Here is a 21,539-nt window from a genome sequence, read left to right as displayed (position 1 = left end):
AGAGCTCACAAAAAGGCTTGTGGGAGACTCTATGATCAAGTATAAGAAATTTCTTTGGGCTGATGCGACCAAAATGGGGCTTTTTGGCCATCAAACAAAACGCTATGTTTGGCAGACACCAAAAACTACACATCAACACAAACACAACACACCCACTGTGGAGCATGGTGGCAGCATCATACTGTGGGGGTGCTTCTCAGTAGCCGGCCCTGGAAGGCTTGTAAAGGTTGAGGGTAAAATGAATGGGGAGAAATATAGGAAAATCCTAAAGGACAATCTGATTCAGTCTGCAAGAGAATGCCAGCTTGGGAAAAGATTTATTTTCCAGCAAGACAATGACCTGAAGCATACAGCGAAAGCTACACAGAAATGGTTTAAAGACAACAATGTGAATGCTCTGGGGTGGCCGAGTCAAAGCCCTGACCTCAATCCAACAAAGAATTGGCGGCTGGACTTTAAAAAGGGTGGTTCATACCCAATTCTTGTGCAATATGACAGAGCTTGAGCCGTTTTGCAAAGAAGAATGGAATAAAATTGCAGTGTCCAGATATGCAAGCCTGATTGAGTCCTATCCACACAGACTCAGAGCTGTGATTGCAGCCAACTAAATTCTGACTTCAAAGGCATGCGTATTTGTCCAAAAAGTCAAATTATATTGATTATGATTGATTTATAGAATTAATAAAAGGGTAAAAACTCAAGTACTTTTTATGTGTGCTGTATAATTTTTACATTCAAAATAAATCTATAAGATAAGCTAAGATTTATGTTGAAATAAAATTAATAAAAATTCTTTACCAGATGAAGTATGTCCACTGAGTGCTGCAGTTGATACATGGGGATTACTTTCATTCTGCCTCAAGCCTTTCATACAGTTAATTACTAAATAAAATAATATCATGTTTTTTAGGCTGTTGAGTTATTTAGTATCATTCTTATGCAAATGTTGTTTTGTGGATGCACAGGTGTGTTTTAACCACCTCTAGAGACAGTGGGGGTCCCCAGTCTTTAGCACTGTTATTGTGGGGGTCACAGGCTGAAAAGTTTGGGAAACTCTGATTTAGATAACCACTTTCCAAGTTAGTTCCACTTGTTATAGCAGTTCATGCAATTTCATGTACAAAAAAAAGCCTTTTCACAAGCAAAAAGTGTGATGTAATGCAATTTTCCTCTAAGATATGCGTCATGAGTTTGATTATAATCTTTTTGGTGATTTACTAATCTCTGAAATCAGTGTACTGGATAATCCAAAGAGCATCAAACAGCTCACAGGGACAGACCATGAAAATTCAGCTGGCTCCAGGCCTTATATCAGCCCAAACCTTCACTGACCTTGATTGGCACAGGGACAACTTCAGTGTAACACCCAGCACATAACCCTCTAGGTGTGGGTGCAAGAGCTCTGATGTGCAAAAAGAGGTGACTTCCAAATGTGCAATCTCAGCTTCCTGCAAGAGACATTTCACAGCTCAAAGATCATGACACAACAGATTAAAACTGATAAACTGCTGATAAACTGTTTTCAGATGGCAGAATTTGAAAACACTTTCTAGAGCCAAAAAAAACGTGTTGTTTTACAAATGACATGCTCACTTCTCATTGTGAACATCACAAAGGGCTTGAATGTGGTTTAGAGAGCGCAGTGAACGTGCTGCACTTGCCTGATTGGTGCAAGAGGAAGCACAGCTGAGGCTCGGTCCCATTGTGCAGAAGTAGAGACGGACAACCACATGCTACGACCTCGAAAACAAACTCCCACAGCTTGTTTCCAGAATGCACACAAATGCACACATCAGACACAAAGACGGACAAACTAAAGGCCACAGTGGCAGACGGACCGACAGACAGATTTAGTGTACACATCAGACACATCAATAGTCTTGACGTGTGTAAAGCAGCTTAGTATCTCTTAGGTGTGTTTTATCAATAGGCAAGTTTCAAGTATCACAAAGAAAAATTCAAGGCTAATATCAGCGCTAACATTCACAGCTTGAAAAAAGACAGGTTACCTCTTAAGTGTTTGTGTGTCTGTGAGAGAGTGTACACACACCTGTCAAAGCAAGGCTGTAACAATCACAAGTGCCACACTGCGCTGTCAATCAGGACTACAGCTTTCACCACTGACTGATGCGTTTCAAGCTGAATTGGAAAGATCCAATTTTAATCAAGTGGATTTTGGATTGTGTCGATGCTGTGATTGAGTGGCTAAGATGCTCTGCTCTGAGTGACAGGTTGTGTATTACTCGGTCCTTCCTATTTGTGTTGTTCTGCTCCTTTAGTTAGTGTGTATATGTGTGTGTGTTGGTGCACATGTGTCCTGTTTGTCCAACCCCTTGACATGTGTCTGAATCTACCACTTTTGGGATCACTTGATGATTGGACCCTCTCTTCCTTCTTCGTTTCATCATCAGAGATAACTTGCACCGTATAATAATATCACGTCAGATGCTGCTGGTCTGAGCAGTGTGGCTGACCTTGATAAGAGTTTGAGCCTCTGCTCTCAGTCGCCTCAATCATCCCACATAGACCCTTCAGCCAGTTTCCATAATGGTCTGTCTGACGGTGAACTCGAACTCTGTCACAGCAGCCCTGTTTCAACACATCCGGGCCATGTTTTGATGATAGGTCATCGTGCAGAAGACAAAGTCTAACTTTTGAGTTTATGTGGGATTGTGTGCCGAGAGCACTGATGGGCTGTTGACTCTAAAAGATATCAGTGCGATCTAGAGTTCATCTCACTACAATATCCGGCAAAGATTGAGCTTGAATGTGACTCTAACAAGACTTACTGGCACTAGCTGTTATTGTATGCCAATAATTCCCTCATCTGTAGTCAATAAGACATGCAAAATTCTGAAATACAGCCATCAAAGCATCTCAAATGTGCAACAATACCACTTAATTCAACTGTAAATTAAAACATGCATGACCAATTGAAGTCACAAAGCCTCTTTAGGTTAAGCAGCAGAGGGCTCTTTGGCCTGTCTTGTTTGAGTCAGCAGCTGAAAATGTGATGTACAGACATGGAAGAAACAAGTGACATTTTAAGTTTTGAAATTTATCTATATTCAAAATTACTCAGATTTGTTTAGAAAAAAGGTAGGTATGTGAGTACCATCACCTCGCAGCAAGAAGGCCCCTGGTTTAGGTCTGCATCAGACTGTGCCTTCCTGTATGGAGTTTGCATGTTCTCCCCATGAATGCATGGGTTCTCCAGCTCTCTCACAGATCACACACATATGGGGCTTTTCCACTTTGACTTCTGGCCATGCCAAACCAAGCCGTGCCGATTTACTTTTCCATCACCAGTTTGGCCGAGCCGGGCTGAGCCGGGTTGTGCTGAACTACGCCCAGAATGGTCCTGCTCTGGAGCAGGGCTCAAGCCTGCTGCCTGTTTTCACAATGGTTCATCATCTTTTGGGGACACCGTACAGATGTGTTGAAGTGGCTATTGCCACCGGTTTACCGATAGAAAAAGAAGAAAACTTTGAAGTAGAAGAATGGGTTCCTCTTTGCTTACTGAAAAGCAGCTACATAATGTCATCGACTCAAAACGCTGTGTAATCAGTTCTAGACTGTTGTGTTGGAAAAGTACATCCCCTCCAAAATCCCGAGCAAAGCCGCTCAATGTGATGGAGAACCCCTCATGCTTGATAAGTGAATTGATGACTCTAAATTGCCCGTAGATACGACAGTCAGTGTGACTGCTTGTTCGTCTCTGTATGTCAGCCATGTGATTGACTGGCACCCAGACCAAAGTATACCCCTCTTCCAGTCTTGCACAATGACAGCTGGGATCAGCTCGAGCCCCCCATGTGACCAAACACAGAATAGGTACACAGCAAAAACTGGAGTGTTGAATTCTCAGTGTTAATCATTTCAGTGTTGATTTTAACACTCAAAGTGTTATTTTAACTCCATTCAGAGTAAATGGTCTTTAGTGTTGGAGTTATCTGACAGTGTTAAATCAACCAGTGTTATTCCAACACTGTAGAGAGTCAGTTGATCCAAGCCCCACCTACTGCAATTTCAAATCTGGGGGGGCAGAGTTTTCCCATCATGCCTTAGTGCAGAGTGTTAAGCTGGGTTCAGATGTTTTTAGATGTATTTAGATGATTAGCTGTGTTTAGATGTTGCCTGTTGTACAGGGGTCACTGCTGGGATTCACCTGCACATGTTTCTTGAATTATCTTGAGTTCCTAAGTTTTTGATGCATAAACACTTTTGCACCATGAGTGTAGTTGTCTTCTAGGTTGGTCAAGTCTTGGCTGTGGTAACAACCTACTTATAACTGTGGAGTGAGAACAGATTGTCATCTCAGGACAAGTTTTCTCTTTGAGTCTACCTCATCACTCTCTGTTTGCTATTGAATACCTCACAATGTGAGGTGGCAGTCTATATTGTCAGATGTGTCTGATTACTAACACCCATTTTGTGGAACTCACATGTCTTGTTTCTTGTTATTATCAGGTTGGTGGAAGAGGGGCAGTTGCTATCCACAGTATTTTACACCTGCTGAAATGAATTGTAATACACTCCTTAGTGTTAATTTTTTAACACTGACGCCAGTGTTGAGTACTATCAACACTACTCAGTGTTCACCAGTGTAAATTTTTGACACCATACAGTGTTGCAGTAACACTGGTTCAGTGTAAAACAAGTAACACTTTGAAAAGTGTTAAATTAACACTCAAAAGAGTGGACACATATACACACTTTTCTAGTGTTAGATTTAACACTCTCAGTGTTAATCTAACACTGGTGATTTTGCTGTGTAGCATAAATAATACGATGGATCAGGAAAATGTAGGTTTTGCACTTTAACTGTTAGAGAACTGAAACAAAGGAATTGTATTTACACAAACTGACTACACTTCCATATGAATTGGAAAACTGTTGAAAGAAATCATGATTAATTGTAATGTGAACCAAATGTTGTGACAGGGCTTGAGTTAAGCACATCTTTTCATCCTTTAGTATACTGAAAACCAACTATCCCAAAATATTATTGCTATAATACAGACACATAAATGGACAAAAAAAAAAAAAAAATCCAAACTAGGCATATTGCAGATTAGGGATGACTCACTTTCAAGACAAATGTCTCATATTTGTTTTCATATCCATTATCTGGCCACTAAGTTCATAGTTCACCTACTTGTTTCAGCCCCACTTCAATTTAAGATTAATGCTCTAGCTAATATTCTGTGTTTTGCCACTTTTGCTACTCATTTACCGTGAAAGGCATAAGCGTGGGGCCTCTTAAATCAACGTTTTATCAATGCCTGTTTAAAACTTGAAGCAATATTGTTTTAGAAGTGACTTAAAACTATGTACCATTGCTCAGAAGACAACTACTGGAACTTTAGCTTCAAATAATAAACTTTGAACACTCGTCTGACAGCGCGAGGACAAGTTGAACATTTAGCTAATGTGTGCACAGCCCAGTGTGATCATGAGCAACAATTTTACAGTTTCCCGACAGGCTACACTCTGTTGTCTTAATGTAACACAAGCAAACAGTGGTAGAGCAACGCGCCCCTGTAGGTAACACAAAGACATAGGTAGCCTATCAACTAAAACTTTTAATGTGTACAATAAGTGCGATACATTGACACACAGCACGCACAGAGCACAGAACCATGCCCCAAAAAGTGTGGTCAACTTTAACGATCAACTTACCAGCTCTCTTCCTCCTCCTTTCCCCCCTCGAGAAGCCCCTCCTGCCCACCAATCTGTTTCTGCACAAAAAACTTCAGCTTAGTTTCATCCAACAGGAAAAAGGTCGACGAAAATGTCCGCCAGGCGCCTTGGAGTTTTGATTAACTTCATAAGAGATGGGTCTAAACTTCTTCTTTCCTCTCTCTTTCCTTCCCTTCCTCCTCCCCCTGCCTCCCCCCCTCTACGGTCACGACAGAAGCCACTTCCGCGAACAAATGGCAACGTCATTTGGCCGTGGATCTTGTCTGTGTTTGTGTGTTGGTGCATGCGTGTGTGACTCATCGTGTGTGCGCGTGCATGTTTGGCTGTGTTTAGCACCTGGCCCATTCACTGCTCATTGCGCAAAAGTAGAAATCCCGGATACTACGCCCAAAGCATTACTAAGTTACCTTATATAAATAGGGAATGTTATTATTCTTGAGTAAGATGAAAACAAATTCATTACACTTAAATCACCTTTCATTTGACTATAGCTTGACAGAAAAACTTCCTTGTATTGTTTCTCCCTACAAACCTTGCATCACTGAAGAGTTCCGCTATTGTTATTATTATTATTATTATTATTATTGCTTTTTATAGCCATAGAGATACAAGTTATTGAGCAATGTGAAAGCAAGGCTGTCATGGAGGGCTATACACAGTTCATGAATATAATAAATAGCCTAAAATAACAGCAGTTCATACATCCCTCTGGCAACAAATCTCGATTTCGAGTAAGCTTAAAAATTAGTTTGTTACAAAGATGTTTTGATTCATCACAACAAGGCCACCCATAAGGGGGGACAAAGGGGAGAGCTTCCTGGGGCCCACCCAAACTGGGGGCCCATGGAGGTCAGGAAAATCATGGTCCATTGTAAAGTTTATCTGTAAAAAACATATTTTATTTTAACCTGAATAATAACCACTCTTATCGAAGCAAAAAATGAAATTTATCTATTTATTTCCGCTGTAGTGCAGTATAGCCTTTTTAAAAAGGAAAACCCCTTTGCAAAAAAACAGAATTAGCTTTTTTGGTAATGTTAACAATGTGGATGGGCACATTTAACTAAGCCATCTGGAATGTAATCTCAGATTTCAACAAAGTATGACATTCAGGATGCCAGAGAATAAAGTAGGAGGAATTGAAATAACTTTAAGGGAAAATTAACTTAATAATTGCCAAAAGCACCCCTAAATCTGGAAATTGGCAAAATGTGAGAATAGTGTCAAAAATGGGACAACAACAGCAAAAATAGGCTTAGAGAGGCATTAAGGCACAGAAATGGCTGGAAGAAAATGTGAAGAATAGTTAAAATCAGGGGAAAAAGGGTTTAAAAGTGTCAAAATAATAGCCAAAAAGTTTTAAACACGGGTTATACGAGATGAAAATGGATAGTAGCAAAAATGGTTTGAATAAGGCAAAGAAGGGCAAAAATTGCGAGAACATGGGGCAAAAGGGGGTTAAAAGTGGACAAAGTGGCAAAAATGGGCTAAAACTGACAATAATGGAATAACAGTGGCAAAAAAATGACTAAATGCAAATGAGGGACAAAGAAAGGGAAAAGTAAAAATAAAATCATGGACCGTGGAAAGTAAGTAATTTGCCATGTTTCAAAATAAAAATTTGTTTTAAAATACCCAAGTTGCAGACCCACTGATGTCCTCATTAACATGCTAAAAGGCGCCACCCATAGGCATGAAAACTGACAGCAGCACACAGTTCATGCTGTGACACCTGTAATACTATTGAAATCATCTGACATCCTCTGACTCCTCCGTCCAGCAGGGGCGGACGAGCCACAATCATCTGGATATGGGGGAGAGAAGTAGTGGTGTCTCAGCAGCTGTTACCATCGTTACTTGTAGATGATTCAGAATATCAGCGAAATGATAAACATGATGTATATGCCATTCATTTAAAAATAATATTTTGCTTCAGTCGTGAGACATACAGAACCTCTATCGCCTTTCTCGGCTCCAGCTCGTCTGCAACATCTTCAAGACACTTCCGTGTACATAAGGAGCGTTAAGACCTCCCTCCCTGAGCATGATTGGCTCTCCAACCACCTCTGAAAAGCTTTCTTGTTTGTGATTGGACGACTACGAGCATGTCGTTTGAATGACATGTGGACGTAAAGGGCTACGGATACGTAACGAGGACAAATGAAGCTAAGAAGTAAGTTTATCTGGTTTCCATGAGTTTGGTGTGTGAAATACATAACAATAGAAGCTGTTTTACTTATCTGGCTGTGTTAGTGGATAAATATGCAGGTTAGACGGATAACACGTTATCTTGTGATTGAATTTGAAGGCTAATGCTTGCTTGACGCTCGTGCCCCTCAAGTCTGTGTTTAGTAACGTTCACCTAGCAAGGGGACATGCCACAGTCAACATTACCTAAGAAATGTGTTCGAGGTACGAGACGAAATCACTTTTCTGAAGCAAGTCGTAGTGTTTTTTTGACGGCAAGCGATCTGCGCGTCGTTAATTTAATATTTTCGTAATGTGTGGTAACTTGTGTACCAAGTGCGGTCGAGTATAGTCATAAGCTACTGTAACACCCGTCAGTCCTATCTGGAGTGAATTTAAAACTGAAAGGCATTTTAAGGACAGTCAGCTGGTCGCTCGTATCCACATTTTACGTTATTCTACGGATAGGTAATTAACACGACTTGTTAAAAGAACTGGAGTAATATTTTACTTTACAGGCAGTCACTGTAATCATTCAAATCAAATGCCTGTCAATACGAGTAGTGAGAATTTCATAACTACAGTATATGTAAGTGCTTACCTGGAGAGACTAGTTAACTTGTAAGAAAATGTACACCAGAGAATGAGAAGGTTACTTTGTTTTTTTTTACTCCTTCATGTATCTCTTCCCATGTAGGTGAGTGGGAGATATGAGGGAGAAGAGGATCTAAGCTGTTATGAAATATTTGAAAACTCCATATGGATTCTTCATGCTGATGTAAGAGTCATTGCGTACTGTAGCCTGTCATCATCAGGCAAATTAAAATGAAAAAGTAGAGGATTTTTATTGTGACATCAAGTACTGTTTGCATTGCACAGACTTAACATGAATGAAACAATATACAGAAAGTAAAACTGGATTAAATAGCGCAGGTGCTGTAAGGCTTTTTCCTTGTCTCTAGCCTTGCTGTTCCCAAACTGAGCAGAGCAACTGTGCGTGTGAGGAGACTGGCAGCTCACCTCTGCAAAGCAACCATGTCGACGAACTGCCAGGGCTCCAATCCGTCCTCTGCAGGCAACGGGGATGCTCCCACTGCAGCCATTCTCATCATTGGAGATGAGATACTTAAGGTAACTTAGATTAAATAAATATGAGAGGTTTGAGTGATTTTTAAACTTGGCATTTGACTGTATCCACTCCAATGATCCTTAGGAGCATGTGGATGTGACCAAATTAGAATACACAACTGCTGCTCCTTCTTTTACCAGCCATCTGAGACCCTGTGTGTACAACAAATGCACAAGTGCTAAATGATAGTGGAAAAACTGAAAACTACATTATCTTTCTGCAACATTTATGATCATAAGAAAAAAATCCTATAAATGCATTGTTTTAATGTGCATAATTTAAACTAACAATCAATGGTATTACTTATTATTATGGATTAAGTCTAATTGCTTTAACAAATCACAGCCACTCCGTCTTGTACCAGCCATGTGAGACCCTGTATGTACTACGCATTAACAGGGATTTCTATCTGTTTTGGGCTTTTGGATATCAAGTGATAAATATTAATTATTTTTATGGATGTACTGTAATACACATCGAAAACAATTTTATAGCTCAGACTGCATACAAAGGTGGTCTTGAATGCTTTTATCTGGATTGGATTGGCTATGATGTGTACTGGCACGCATTAAGACCACCCTGTCAACTGATGTGATCTGCTGTATTCCACTGGGAAACAAAAAGTATAGCTTTAGTTTTGGCCCACCAGCCTAGCTTGTAGTGATAGGAATTTTGCTCTTTTAAGAATCTATAAGAATCTAAAATAATCTCATGCCCACTAAGTCTGCCCAAAATCTGGGTGTCATGATTGATGACCAGCTAACCTTCAAGGTTCATGTGGCCTTGATTGCTCGGTCCTGCCAATTTGCCCTCTGTAACATCAAGAGGATCAGACCCTACTTGACAGAGCATGCAACAGGCAAGCCAGTGAAAGGTGCGAGGTACTTCCAGCACATCAGGCTCTGAAGTCACTAGCCCGACTCTTCTCTTCTGTTGTCCCTAAGTGGTGGAATGAATTACCCAACTCCATTTGATCTGCAGAGTCCCTCTGTACTTTCAAGAGAAAGCTAAAGACTCAGCTCTTTAGAGAACACTATGCACTTAGCTAGACTATTCTCTACTGTTGTCCCCAGTGGTAGAATAAGTCTTGCAGCTACAGTTGCCTCGCACTGTCCTGCTCTTCTTCTGGAATTTTGATGTCCAGCCCTTTGTAAGTGACCCAGCACTTGGTACTCTAGTCATTAGTTGTTTTGAAGACAATTTAATGGATGGTGATGATGAGAGATCTCACATTTTGGTTGTTTCATTGTTGTTTATTTAAAAAATAAAACAAAACTTGTATACATAAGTGTGCTTTGCCTTTTACACTGCATGGCAGCACCTGTGTCCAATTAGACCTGAAGCACTTTGTGGCACTTACTGATGTTTCTTCTTGTCTAGATCTTTGCTTGTGTTGTTCTTGCTCTCGAATGTACGTCGCTTTGGATAAAAGTGTCTGCTAAATGGCATTGTAACATTGTAAATGACATTGTAACATCTAGATCGTTTGGCTCAACTCAGTAATATGAGCCAATCTATCAGTTGCCAAACAGTTCTTTATCTGAAACCATTTTACCTTTTTATTGTTCTTTTAAAAACAACAATGACAGAAAAAAGTGAGTCCTGATGTCAGGTTGTTACTTGAAAAACATTGTTGAAACATTGCATGGATGCACCTACTAAAGTACTGTCAGTATCTTAATGCCTTAAACCAGTTGTTATACATGCATTAAATAAACCAGTGGTTTTCGAATGTTATCGCCCAAGGCACACTTAAGATTTAGCCAAAATCTTAAGTCATACCATATTTATATCCAAAAAAATAGCCTCTTTAAAATGAGTTATAGTATCTTTTTGGTTGTAGTATAGTCGTAGTAATAATGTTTGGTTAAAAAAAAATCCTACTGTACACCTTGACTTGCCTCAAGGCACGTTAGTTTGCCACTGCACACCATTGTGGAACCACTGGTATAAACAACCTCTTAGGTCATTTCCACCAGTCATCCAGCTCAGTTTTGGGTGGTGTGGTATGCTTTTTTTTGCATTTCCATTGTCAACAGTTGGAAAGGGTCCCAAATAACTGTCCCACACCGTCCTACTATTTTGGCACCCCTCCATAGGGTTACCAAGCTTACCTATCTGTCTCTAAAGGGTGGAGCTACACACACAGCAAGAAAAACAGACTCATATCCACCTAAGTTACTGATATTTGGACTTGACAGAGATCCACACTGTTTATCTAGTTTGATTTTAACACCTGTTAAGCCTCATTATTTTTGATATGACAAATTCACACGGCACGGCTTTCACCTTTCATTTTATGTTGTATATAAAACGTCTACATTGACTTTATGAAGTGTTGACGGAAATAACTTAAGTATTTTACCAAACAGAATTAAGTTAATTTACAAAGCTACTTTAATAATCAGTGGACCTCACCATTTTTTGGTCTTCTCCCTATTAAGCTGTGTTGATCTAACTGTAAAAGATTATATAAACAGCAATTAAACATAATCTTTTGTCCATAGACGTCTTGTCGTTACCTTAGATACTATTTTGCTGTATGGATGATTTGCTGAAATTTAAGGTTTTAATTTTCCTTTAAGGTAAGACGAAGGAGAATGGAGTGGAGTTTAGCTTATATTCATCGCTAAGTGAATGCTTGTGCTATCTACTGTAATACACCAGCTTTATCTCGTATCTTTATTAACTTGTTGTTATGGCAACAAACCTTTCTATAAAAACATCCCTGAGCTGAGGACCTGTACTGACCATGGTGAACAACATTAAGATGTAGTTATTAGCTCTTTTCAGCTGAAATAAAGCTGTTCCCTGTTTAGTGGCTGGAACTGCAGAGACACATCCACTCTGTTAACGGCTGAGTATAACTGTAGTGTTAACCAGCACCAGCTTTTTTAAGTCTCATGACAGGGTCGGCATAAACAGCGGGCAGTTCACTCTCTTCTTTGAAGGGCTGAATTATTGAGACATCAACACCCTTTCTTGTAAATTAATCCTAAAAGATGAGTTTTGTTTTGTACTGAAAAAAATAAAAAGCAGCATCATGTTGTGTTTCAGGACATATACTTTACATCACGTCTTGCAATCTGAACATAGCAGTTTCAGTGGTTAAGATATGACTTACCTGTGAATTAAACCTCATTGTTTTAACTGATCTACACCAGCAGGTTTTATTATTTAAATGGATACAGATCATGGTAGCATGCCCCCTGTTTCATCAGTATTCCTCAGCTCAGACTTTCATACAGTCAAGGATCCATACTTCACATCCTCAGGATAAGCATCTGAGATCTGGGATTTGATGTGGCAGCTATGTTGGGTTTAAAATGACAAGTTCACCACTATATCTTGACTTGACATGATCATGATTTAAACATGAAGCCTTTGATTTTGTCCGATGTCATGTCCTACATGAAAAACATGCTCACTGTGAGTCATTGAATTTCATCAGACAGGACCTTGGAGTTACTGTTAAGTCCTTGAATGAGATGTTGTTGTAAATGTGGAAATATCAAACTTTAGCTCACTTGAGTGTCTCTTGTCATTGGTCCTCCAGGGTCACACTGTGGACACAAACAGCACCTTTCTAACTAAAGCACTCAGGAAACTTGGAGTGTCTGTGCAGCGTATAACCGTCATACCAGATGTCCAGGAGCTCATTTCCAAAGAAGTGGCCCTCCTTTCTCCTCAGTATACACACCTCATCACCTCAGGAGGGATAGGCCCCACCCATGATGACGTCACCTTTGAGAGCATAGCCATGGCATTCCAAGAAGAGTTATACCCCCACCCTGAGCTCTCCAAGCTGGTGGAGGAGTTCTTTGGGGTGGTGGATAAAGACAGTGCTGCTATGAAGCTGGCAATGGTGCCACGCTCAGCCAAACTCAATTATGGGACTGACCCTCAGACTGGACAACTGCTACGCTACCCACTGGTGAGTGAACACAGGACAGAGGAGAGTTAACTAAGTTATTTAATTAAACATCAATTGTTGGACATCATAGATCATGTTTACGTAAAACATTCAAGTAGATCAAATTAAATCCAAGTAATTGGAGATCAGAACTCAGCCTCTGATTGCCTTCATTAAAACCAGTGTTCCAGATATCTGCTGTTCAGCATCTGGTCTTTTTTTTTTTTTTTTTCAAGTAAACAAAAATGGCTTAGCTTATACAACTTTCAGGAAGATGTTTACTCAGAGTCAAATAAGGTCTGTTCCATCCTGTTCTGGGGTTATTTTAGGAGACAGATTGCAACATCATTAACAGACTACAGCAGTGAGAAGAATACAAGGATTTACAAGGATACAAGGATTGCACTCATTCAAAATTGCTGTTTTCCTCTGATGGTCATCCTTTGCAGAACACTGTGATTAGTCAAATATGATAAACTGAACACAGCTGCACATCACAAACATGCTTTCTAAATGAAGAGTATTCATCAGTATCAATAATGCAGTAATTTTGAAGTTTCTTTTTTTCCTCATATTTTGACAACCTTCATCGTACATATTTCACATATTGCCATTCAGCTTAAAAATGTTTAGATATAGATCACCAGTGGCCAAGTGGATTAACTTTTCAAAGCTGATGGATTGGCCAGATTCCATGTCTTTCATCAGGTGGATCCATCTGGCAAAGGTTCAAGCTTGTTCCTGGTCAGAGAATGAGCAAACCAATAAGCGTCATTTGAGGAGAAAGAGGCAGTAGCTACCAGTGTGGTTTAGTCGAAGGAACTACAAGCTTGTAAACATTGGCGGTCGGTGAAGGGTTTAGCGTAGATGCAGCTATAGTGACAGTCTTGTCAGAACAGGACAACATTTCTGTATTGAAAGAAAAGCAAAGCCCCACACTGCAAGGTTTTCTTGGTGGAAAAAAGATGTGTTGCTGTTCTTCCTACCGGCTTCAGTAAGAGTAGAGCCAACTGGCTCTACTGATAATGAATGATGATAACGCAAAGGTTGCCTGTTGAGCTTGCATTGTGTAGTTTATCCCTCAGGGTGATGCACAACTACTACTTCACAGGTTTTGTTGCTGTGATTGGCCCATAATGAATGTGACAGAATGTTTTCCCAGACACTCTCAGAGAGTTTTTCATAGGGTCTGGCCTTTCCAAACACATATGGGCTTTGTGAAATACAGCCCATGCAATGGATATGTAAAGCAATCTATCTAGCATGTCAGCTTACCAGTGGATATGGTGCAGTTCTTGAAGTTGGCAGCCTGACTTCAGATCTGGGCTGTGTTTCCTTTCCTGCATGTTATGCCCCATACTCTCTCCCCAGGTACGAACACTTGTTCGCTGTTCCATCTAAATAAAGACATAAAAGCCCAAAAATAAATAAAAATATATAAATAAAATAATGCCAGGATGTAGTGATATGAGTGTGCACCTTAGCTACATTTTCTTCATAGTAAGCCATCAACAAAACATTGACTTCAACAAAACACACTCAGAATTAATGATTCACATGAACCACTGAACCATGAACTCCTCAGGGATGTGATTCATTTATTTCATATATCTGTAAAACACTACTGAAGGGTGAAAAAATAAGCTGTTCAATGAAGTAAGTAGAATGTCAGGACTACTACAGGTTGAAATATGTGAAGATATTTTTAATTTTTAAGAATTCATAAGTATCCATGTGAACTTTGGTGTTGAGCTCGAACCTGTTCTTTTTCAGTTAACAGTGGTGACATGTTAGTGTTTTTTTTTTTTTTTTCTTCTCTTTTGGTTTTTCTTTATGGTTTTTTTTGGCCTTTGGTGCATGCTTGTCACAACTAAACACTCAGTAAGTTTTCTTCTTAGGACACAGCAAATAACGCTGTGTTAATTAAGTAATGATGATAATGATGACGAGTTTTTGAGTAGCAACTACTTTAGGAATTTTCTTTACAAACTTAAATAATGAGATGAGAAAGACACCAGTTTGTTGTTGATAATATTAAATAAAATGCGAATTTGAATGACAAACTATTTGTACAGCAACTCATTAAAAAAATACTGAATTCGTACTGTAGACATAACTGCTTTTAACATGTTCTTATAGATTCTTGGCAGATGAGGTCACACTGCAGCAGACAGCACCCCTTGGGGGGGTATAATTTCTGCATAGAGAAATGCTACTACATGGCCATGTTTTGAGCTGTTTATGACTAGGCCAAGTGTTCGGAGTGTGAAAATATACAAATTTTCATTGACAACTTTTTTTCCATGACAAAACTAGACTAAGACTAACAAAAATAGATCTGTGATGGCTAAAACTGACAAAAACTAAGTTTAGTTTTCGTCAAGATGACTAAATCTAGACTAAAATGTAATGTGTTTTTGTCGGACATTCAAAATCTGTTATATTTCTCCACTGTGGGTAAATCTGTCAAATAGAATGCACCCTAGCTATTCTGCCTCTCAGCTGTAGAAAGCAGGGACCCTTGGTTTGGCAGAGTGCATAGAACACACAGCCATGACTTGGTCCACATTTAGGCTAGAAAATAAATGCTTGGACTAAAAGTAAAGCCTAAAACATGAGGACTTTTTATGGACTAAAACTAGACTAAAATATTTTGAGTTTTTGTCGACTAAAACTAGACTAAAACTAAAAAGGATAGAAATGACTAAAGTGTGACTAAAACTAAAATCATTTCATTTAAAGACTAAAACTAAGACTCCAATTAAAAATAGCTGCCAAAATTAACACTGCACTTGTGTATGGTCCATTTCCACATAGCGGCCAGGTTTGGTTCAGGACAGTTTTGGCATGGATTAGTTCATTTAACCCTGATCTTACTAATGTTTTCACAGCTGATATCTGTCTCACCAACCTCCAGCCTCTCTTGTTTTGATGGGAAATCAGCCTCTTTTTAGAGATCCAGGTCATTTGGCTCAGCTCAGTAGAGCTGGTGGTCAGCTCCCAAACTGTTCTTTATTTGGTACCAGTTGTGCTTTTTAAATGCCGATTAACTAATGACAAAGGATGGAGGAGGAAAGGAAACTGGCACTAGCTAACATAAAAGCCATTTCGTAGCACTGGCTCGTTTGTGAACTTCTACCCCACTTCCGGACCCCCAGCAGACATTTGGGTTCATGTGATTGCATCCAATATACCAGCAAAAGTTCAGAAAGACTGTCTGGGGTTAGCTCCACTTTAACTGCTGTTCTCTTCCATGAGATCATAATCCTGCATTTGAAGAAATACAGAGAATATACTTAGGTAAATAAACCTTATGGAGTGCTAGTTTGACTGGAAACACTCCTCAGTTAAACACAACAAGTAACAAATGGAAGCAGACAGTGATCTGTAAACCTGTCTTACATGACAGACTGAGAGTTCAGTTTACTGTACTATTGCTAGTGTATGCACAAACTCTATATAGTGAAAATGTATAGTACTAAGAAGGCATGGCTGCATATCATTTTGGTTAAATCAAAAATATCTCTTAAAATCACACACAAATAGTCCCTAAACTGTATTTTTATGAAAACACTGCGGGTCTCATCTATAAATTGATACAAAGAGTAATGAAACCTTATTCTTTTCCTAGGTCAGTGTGCGTAACGTTTACATCTTTCCTGGAATCCCATCTTTAATGGAGAGAGCCTTCAGTGGACTGGAGCATCTATTTGCCAGTTCAGGAACCACTTTCCACTCCCGTGAGGTAACACCATTAACACAGATCCAAATGAAAAGTGTTATGTTAGAGCGTGAGTGAGCTAAGAAAAGATCTTTGTGTCAGGTGTTTGTGGATGCAGACGAGGCAGAGATTGCCCCCGTGCTGACCAAACTGCAGGCCGGTTGGGGTCGTAAGGTGGCTCTTGGTTCTTACCCTGATTGGCTGAGCAACTACCACAGAGTGAGGCTGGTTCTGGACTCAGACAGCCAGGAGGAGGTGGACAAAGCCCGGACTCAGCTGCTAGATGAGCTGCCCAAAGGAAGCGTGGTGCCCTTGGTCACTGACCCTGTGTCCATCGCCACAGCTGAGGTGTACACACTGTCCAACAATGGTGAGGAGGAGACAGAGAGTGGTAGTGAAGGGTTGTAAAAGTATGTCAAGTTGAAACAAAGTTAAGAGAACTTTTTGACTTTATACAGGCATGGAAGACAATAAAGACAGAAAATTATTGAAGTGATTAAAGCTGTAAAATTATCATTGGTTGTAAAACGAGATTAAAATCAGCATGGGACTGATAACCAACAAAATTTGACTCCATTCATTTCTAGATGTCTCCTCACTGCGGGTTTCTTCTCCCACAGGCACGCCGCTGGGTGAGAAAGTTAGGACTGCTCTGAAAACCATAGAGGCTGCTCTGGATCAGTATTCAACAGAGGAAATCTGCGTCGGCTTCAACGGAGGCAAAGACTGCACAGCGCTGCTCCATCTGTACTACGCCGCACTGAAACGGTAACAGGAGGCAAGGACACAAGAGGAGAGAGATCGCTTACTGTCGGGGGTGGAATGATTTAACTAGGGCAAAACAAATGACCTCAGAGAGATGGAAATGAACAAGAGAATCAAATTAAAAACATAATGATACCACTTTAGTGTAGTGAGGCATTACAGTGAGAAATAAGTGGAGGAAAGAAAATGAGTCCAACAGCAACTAGGGACAAATCTCAGCACAGACACGCTAGTGTTTAGGCTTTACTTCACTTGAATAGGAGAGATAGACGGAGATAATTGAAAGAATAAACAGGAACTTTTTTTTCCCTATTCTTCCTCTGTTCTCTCTCTCTTTTTCTTCTCTCAGGCGATACCCAGATGGAAAAGACAGAGTGAAAGCACTGTATATACGTATTGTTTCCCCATTTCCAGAAATGGAGAGATTCCTTCAAGACACAATTAAAAGGTAAGATGCACACTAGGGTTGGGAATTGCAGGGTAACTCATGATATGATAGACGATGCACGGCCTTTGATAACAATTAGAACACGATACAGCTATCTTGCAATAAGTTATATATCGCAAAACAATGATTAAATGATGCATCATAAAATGAAAGACCTCTGTCCTCACCTGCAAATTCCACAACTTCTTGTTAAGAGCAGTTTGTTGCTTCCCTCGCTATCATCCAAGAGGTTGTTTTTAAATAGCTCCACATGCTTAATACTTGTAGGCTACTTGTTGTCAATGCTGACATCAGAGGTCTTGCCCCTTCCTGATTTTGATTGGCCAGTAAGGCTGGCCACACACTACATGATTTTAAGCCAGATTTGAGGCTAGATTTACTGCCCCTGTTGGTTGTGGGGGTGTATCCTAAGTGGAGTCTGAATAATCCTCAAGTGTGTGGTGTAAACACGATTATTTTACTGTTCCAATTCGCGTCATAGCCTTTCAGACTTTGAATTATAAATATTTTACACATCAGATTTACGATTTTTTGGTCATAATGCCTTGGACCACAACAACCAATGAGAGCAAGCAGACTGGGTAGCACAAGCAGCCAGATATTACGTGCTTTCACTGCTCACAGACATAAACACAACTTTACCTTCACTCCAGTCAGGATTTCATCCATATCCTTTCCTTAACAATAGTCATCCCTTTTTATTTTTATTCTTAAGTCACGCTTGAATCCTGTGTTTGGGGAATCTTTTTTGCGAGTTTGTTGCCAGGTTGGCAGGTGTGTGGTCTACAGTGGTTTGACTGTCGGTCTGATTAGTCTAATGTGTACTCAGAGGATTAAAAAATTAAAATCATTTGAAATTGTCCTTATGTCCGTTGTCTTCCGTGTTTTAAAATTGTTTAAGACCTGAAATTGTTTTAGTATGTGGCCAACCCAAACCAGCTGTTTAGAAGCTGAAATACTCTCAATTGAGGGCTCTGTGAGCACGGTGACATAAAACTGATATCAAAGGTGTTTTTGTGATCAGGAAGCTGAACACTGAGAGTACTGGACTACACTGGTTTTGTACTGAAGATGAGTACCGCAGCACAGAAAAAAGGCAGCTGTGGACACAGACCCTAACGGAAGAAAATAAAATTCCTTTTGTAATGGTAAAGAGCTGGATTCATTTATTTATTTACAATCATTTTTTGTCTGTTTCACCTTTATAAAAAGGATATTTGGCACTAGTGATGTGATGTTTATATTGCAGGAGGCGGAATAATGATCTTCAAAAACACGTCAGCGTTTGATAAAGTATCAAACTTCTGATGATGAAGATGAGTAGCAGTAGAAAGAAACAAACACTTTTCAGACCAAAGCTTGTGTCAGTGTTTCAAAGGCTAATGTGTGTGTTATACCATATATAGAAATCAATGCCAGGTGATGGACCCTTTTAGAAATAATCAATTAAGCAGAATGTATTTAATCAAAGCAAGGTCAAATGTATAAAATTCTCAAAGCAGCAACACTAAACAAAAATGACCTCAAAGTAGGCGTGCATTTAAGAAAGGAATGCTCCACCGTCACTAAAATTCCCTAATGCTTACTGTTTTTGCTGAATATCAATTGTCTTATGAGTTCAGATATTAATGCTGTCTTCTTAAAAACATGTCTCTGTCCATTATGTGAGAACATCAACTCATTTTTTTGTGATGCGTCTCACAGATATGACTTGGAGATTTTTTCTGTGGAGGGAAGTATACGGCAGGCGCTGAACGAGGTGCAGGAGAGGAGGCCAGAACTGAAAGCCGTCCTGATGGGAACGAGAAGGAGTGATCCCTACTCTCTCACACTCACACCCATGTGTCCGACTGACCCCGGCTGGCCAAGCTACATGAGAGTCAACCCTTTATTAGTAAGACACAAACACTAGAAATAAACGTTGCTCTTATGCCTCTAAAGTGGTACATAAGCACAAAATATGCAGGTGAAAAAATCCATGAAACTAAGTCTAAAATAGCAGTGGCACATTGAGGTTTACCTAACATGTTTTTTAACCATAAGCACACCTGCAGACATTAATTATAAAACAGAGAACCAAGCAGTCCTCTGGTTTCACTGCTTTTTTTTAATGTTGCAGTCTGTGTATAGCTGCGGGTAAAACTGCTATTTGACTGCTAATACAAATCTGTTTTCATTGCTCCAGCCAGGCAATTTCCCCTTGTTACACTTAATGTTATTTGTCATCTCGACCGAAGTTTAGGAGTGTAGATCTACACAGTGTGAACAAAATATTACAACACCTGCACAGTTTAATCCACTTCAACTGCCCTGCAGGAAGGCTTTTTGTGAGGCTTTGAATTATTTTATGAATATTATGCAACTGCTATCACACGATGTTATGCTCTCCACCGTGACAAAATAATTGATCAGGTGAGACTAAACCTTTTCTAATCATTCAAATACTTGAGGTTACTTTACAAAATAGAAGTTAATGCAGGTTGGTTCCAAATACGAATGCAGTAGATGTCAGCAAAAGCCGTAACAGCACATATGAATCACCAGTGATTTTCCTCACTGTGCAACAGTTTGTGTAGGCATGAGTGAATTTCAAAAGAATCTGGAAGATAGTGTCTCTTTGATTATGCCAATCATGATCAAACCGAATTAAAAACTTGCTGTCAACACTCACAGGATTGGACGTATCATGACATCTGGTCCTTCTTGAGGACGTTATACGTGCCCTACTGTATTCTCTATGACAAAGGGTAAGAGTCCAGTCTTTTCCTCTCTGTATCAGGCCTAACAGTTACATCTAAAATGCACAATTCTTGGTTTTAAACTCTCCTGAATGCCCTTCAGGTACACCTCACTGGGCAGCATGGACAACACCTGCCGAAACACAGCTCTGAAGATGGTAGACGGGAGGGGGGTGACACGGTACAAACCTGCCTACCAGCTGGAGAATGAAGAGGAGGAGAGAAACTCCCGTGCCTGATGTAGCATCACCTGTTGCTGACAAACCCTTAGTACCCGCACACATACAACACAATATGGACATTTTTTTTTTACCGAGCCTTTGTGTGAATATTTGAATGAGATTGTGAAGGAAGTCTCTGTGTGTGCATGCATGAGCATTCTGTTTATATATGTGAGTTCAGGCTAAAGTAATATCTCTCTGTACTGTTGAATAAAACATCAATCTGTGTCATCTTTTTCCATTGTCATGTTACTATTTTAAGAGGACTCTCAAAGACAGGAGCTTGAAATATTTATCTTGATTTATGTTAGTCATGAATCCATTTCTCTTGTTTTTAAGTCCAATAAGAACAGTCTACCAAGAAGAGACCGCCTCCATCAAAATCTGTTGGTAAATAAAGTAAGAGGGCACTGTCAGGGAGAAAATCAGGCTTTTGAACTCTGCTTTAGCGGCAGGTATGAACACCTCTGAAGGTCGAGCAGCAGGCTCATATTGATTCATCTGTGTCTAACATGAATATTAATCATAGCAGCGTGCTATATCGTCTCCAGCTGTACTCCACTGAATATTCTCCACTGATGATGTAGTTCTCTCTGCGCACCTCACGGGCGCGTTGTTCTCACTTTTTCCATTATGCAGCCGTGATTACAGAAATTACCTCCTCTGTTTCCAGACATGATTGAATCCAGGCTCATCGATCCTCTCTCTCTCTCT

The 21,539-nt window shown here is 39.9% G+C and overlaps 2 protein-coding genes across 5 annotated transcripts in view; one reads left to right on the top strand and one right to left on the bottom strand.

The window, feature by feature from the left end:
• shc1 (SHC (Src homology 2 domain containing) transforming protein 1) overlaps nucleotides 1-5,879 on the bottom strand; it is a 37,312-nt gene extending 31,433 nt beyond the window's left edge. Inside the window, exon 1 of one of the 3 annotated variants that reach the window (XM_041794022.1) lies at nucleotides 5,683-5,879. The gene's annotated coding sequence lies outside the window, so the exon portion shown is untranslated. Of the gene's footprint in view, nucleotides 1-1,332; nucleotides 1,449-5,682 lie in introns of those variants that run through there. The other 2 variants (XM_041794024.1, XM_041794025.1) reach the window with 2 other exon arrangements.
• Nucleotides 5,880-7,746: 1,867 nt separating this feature from the next.
• flad1 (flavin adenine dinucleotide synthetase 1) lies at nucleotides 7,747-21,061 on the top strand. 2 transcript variants are annotated; one of them, XM_041792745.1, is made up of 11 exons: nucleotides 7,747-7,876; nucleotides 8,588-8,668; nucleotides 8,853-9,021; nucleotides 12,576-12,953; nucleotides 16,564-16,677; nucleotides 16,756-17,023; nucleotides 17,274-17,421; nucleotides 17,768-17,866; nucleotides 19,571-19,760; nucleotides 20,540-20,613; nucleotides 20,708-21,061. In XM_041792745.1, the coding sequence occupies exons 2-11, from the start codon at nucleotides 8,628-8,630 to the stop codon at nucleotides 20,841-20,843; spliced, it is 1,617 nt and encodes a 538-aa protein (XP_041648679.1). In that variant the 5' UTR covers nucleotides 7,747-7,876; nucleotides 8,588-8,627; the 3' UTR covers nucleotides 20,844-21,061. The 2 variants fall into 2 exon arrangements, with proteins under 2 accessions (XP_041648679.1, XP_041648680.1); XM_041792746.1 differs by lacking the exon at nucleotides 7,747-7,876 and adding an exon at nucleotides 8,097-8,115.
• The last annotated feature ends 478 nt before the right edge of the window (nucleotides 21,062-21,539 follow it).

This window comes from Cheilinus undulatus, linkage group 8 (genome assembly GCF_018320785.1).
Source record: "Cheilinus undulatus linkage group 8, ASM1832078v1, whole genome shotgun sequence".
NCBI lineage: Eukaryota > Metazoa > Chordata > Actinopteri > Labriformes > Labridae > Cheilinus > Cheilinus undulatus.
Note: the sequence above shows the minus strand (reverse complement) of the source record. Positions and strands in the feature narration are given on the sequence as shown.

Bases quoted from the DNA above. Each gene is read 5' to 3' on its own strand.
- flad1 (XM_041792745.1), top strand. From the start codon at position 8,628: ATGAAATATTTGAAAACTCCATATGGATTCTTCATGCTGAT. The intron at 8,669-8,852 runs GTAAGAGTCATT...CCTTGTCTCTAG, and splicing joins TATGGATTCTTCATGCTGAT to CCTTGCTGTTCCCAAACTGA. The intron at 20,614-20,707 runs GTAAGAGTCCAG...AATGCCCTTCAG, and splicing joins TGTATTCTCTATGACAAAGG to GTACACCTCACTGGGCAGCA.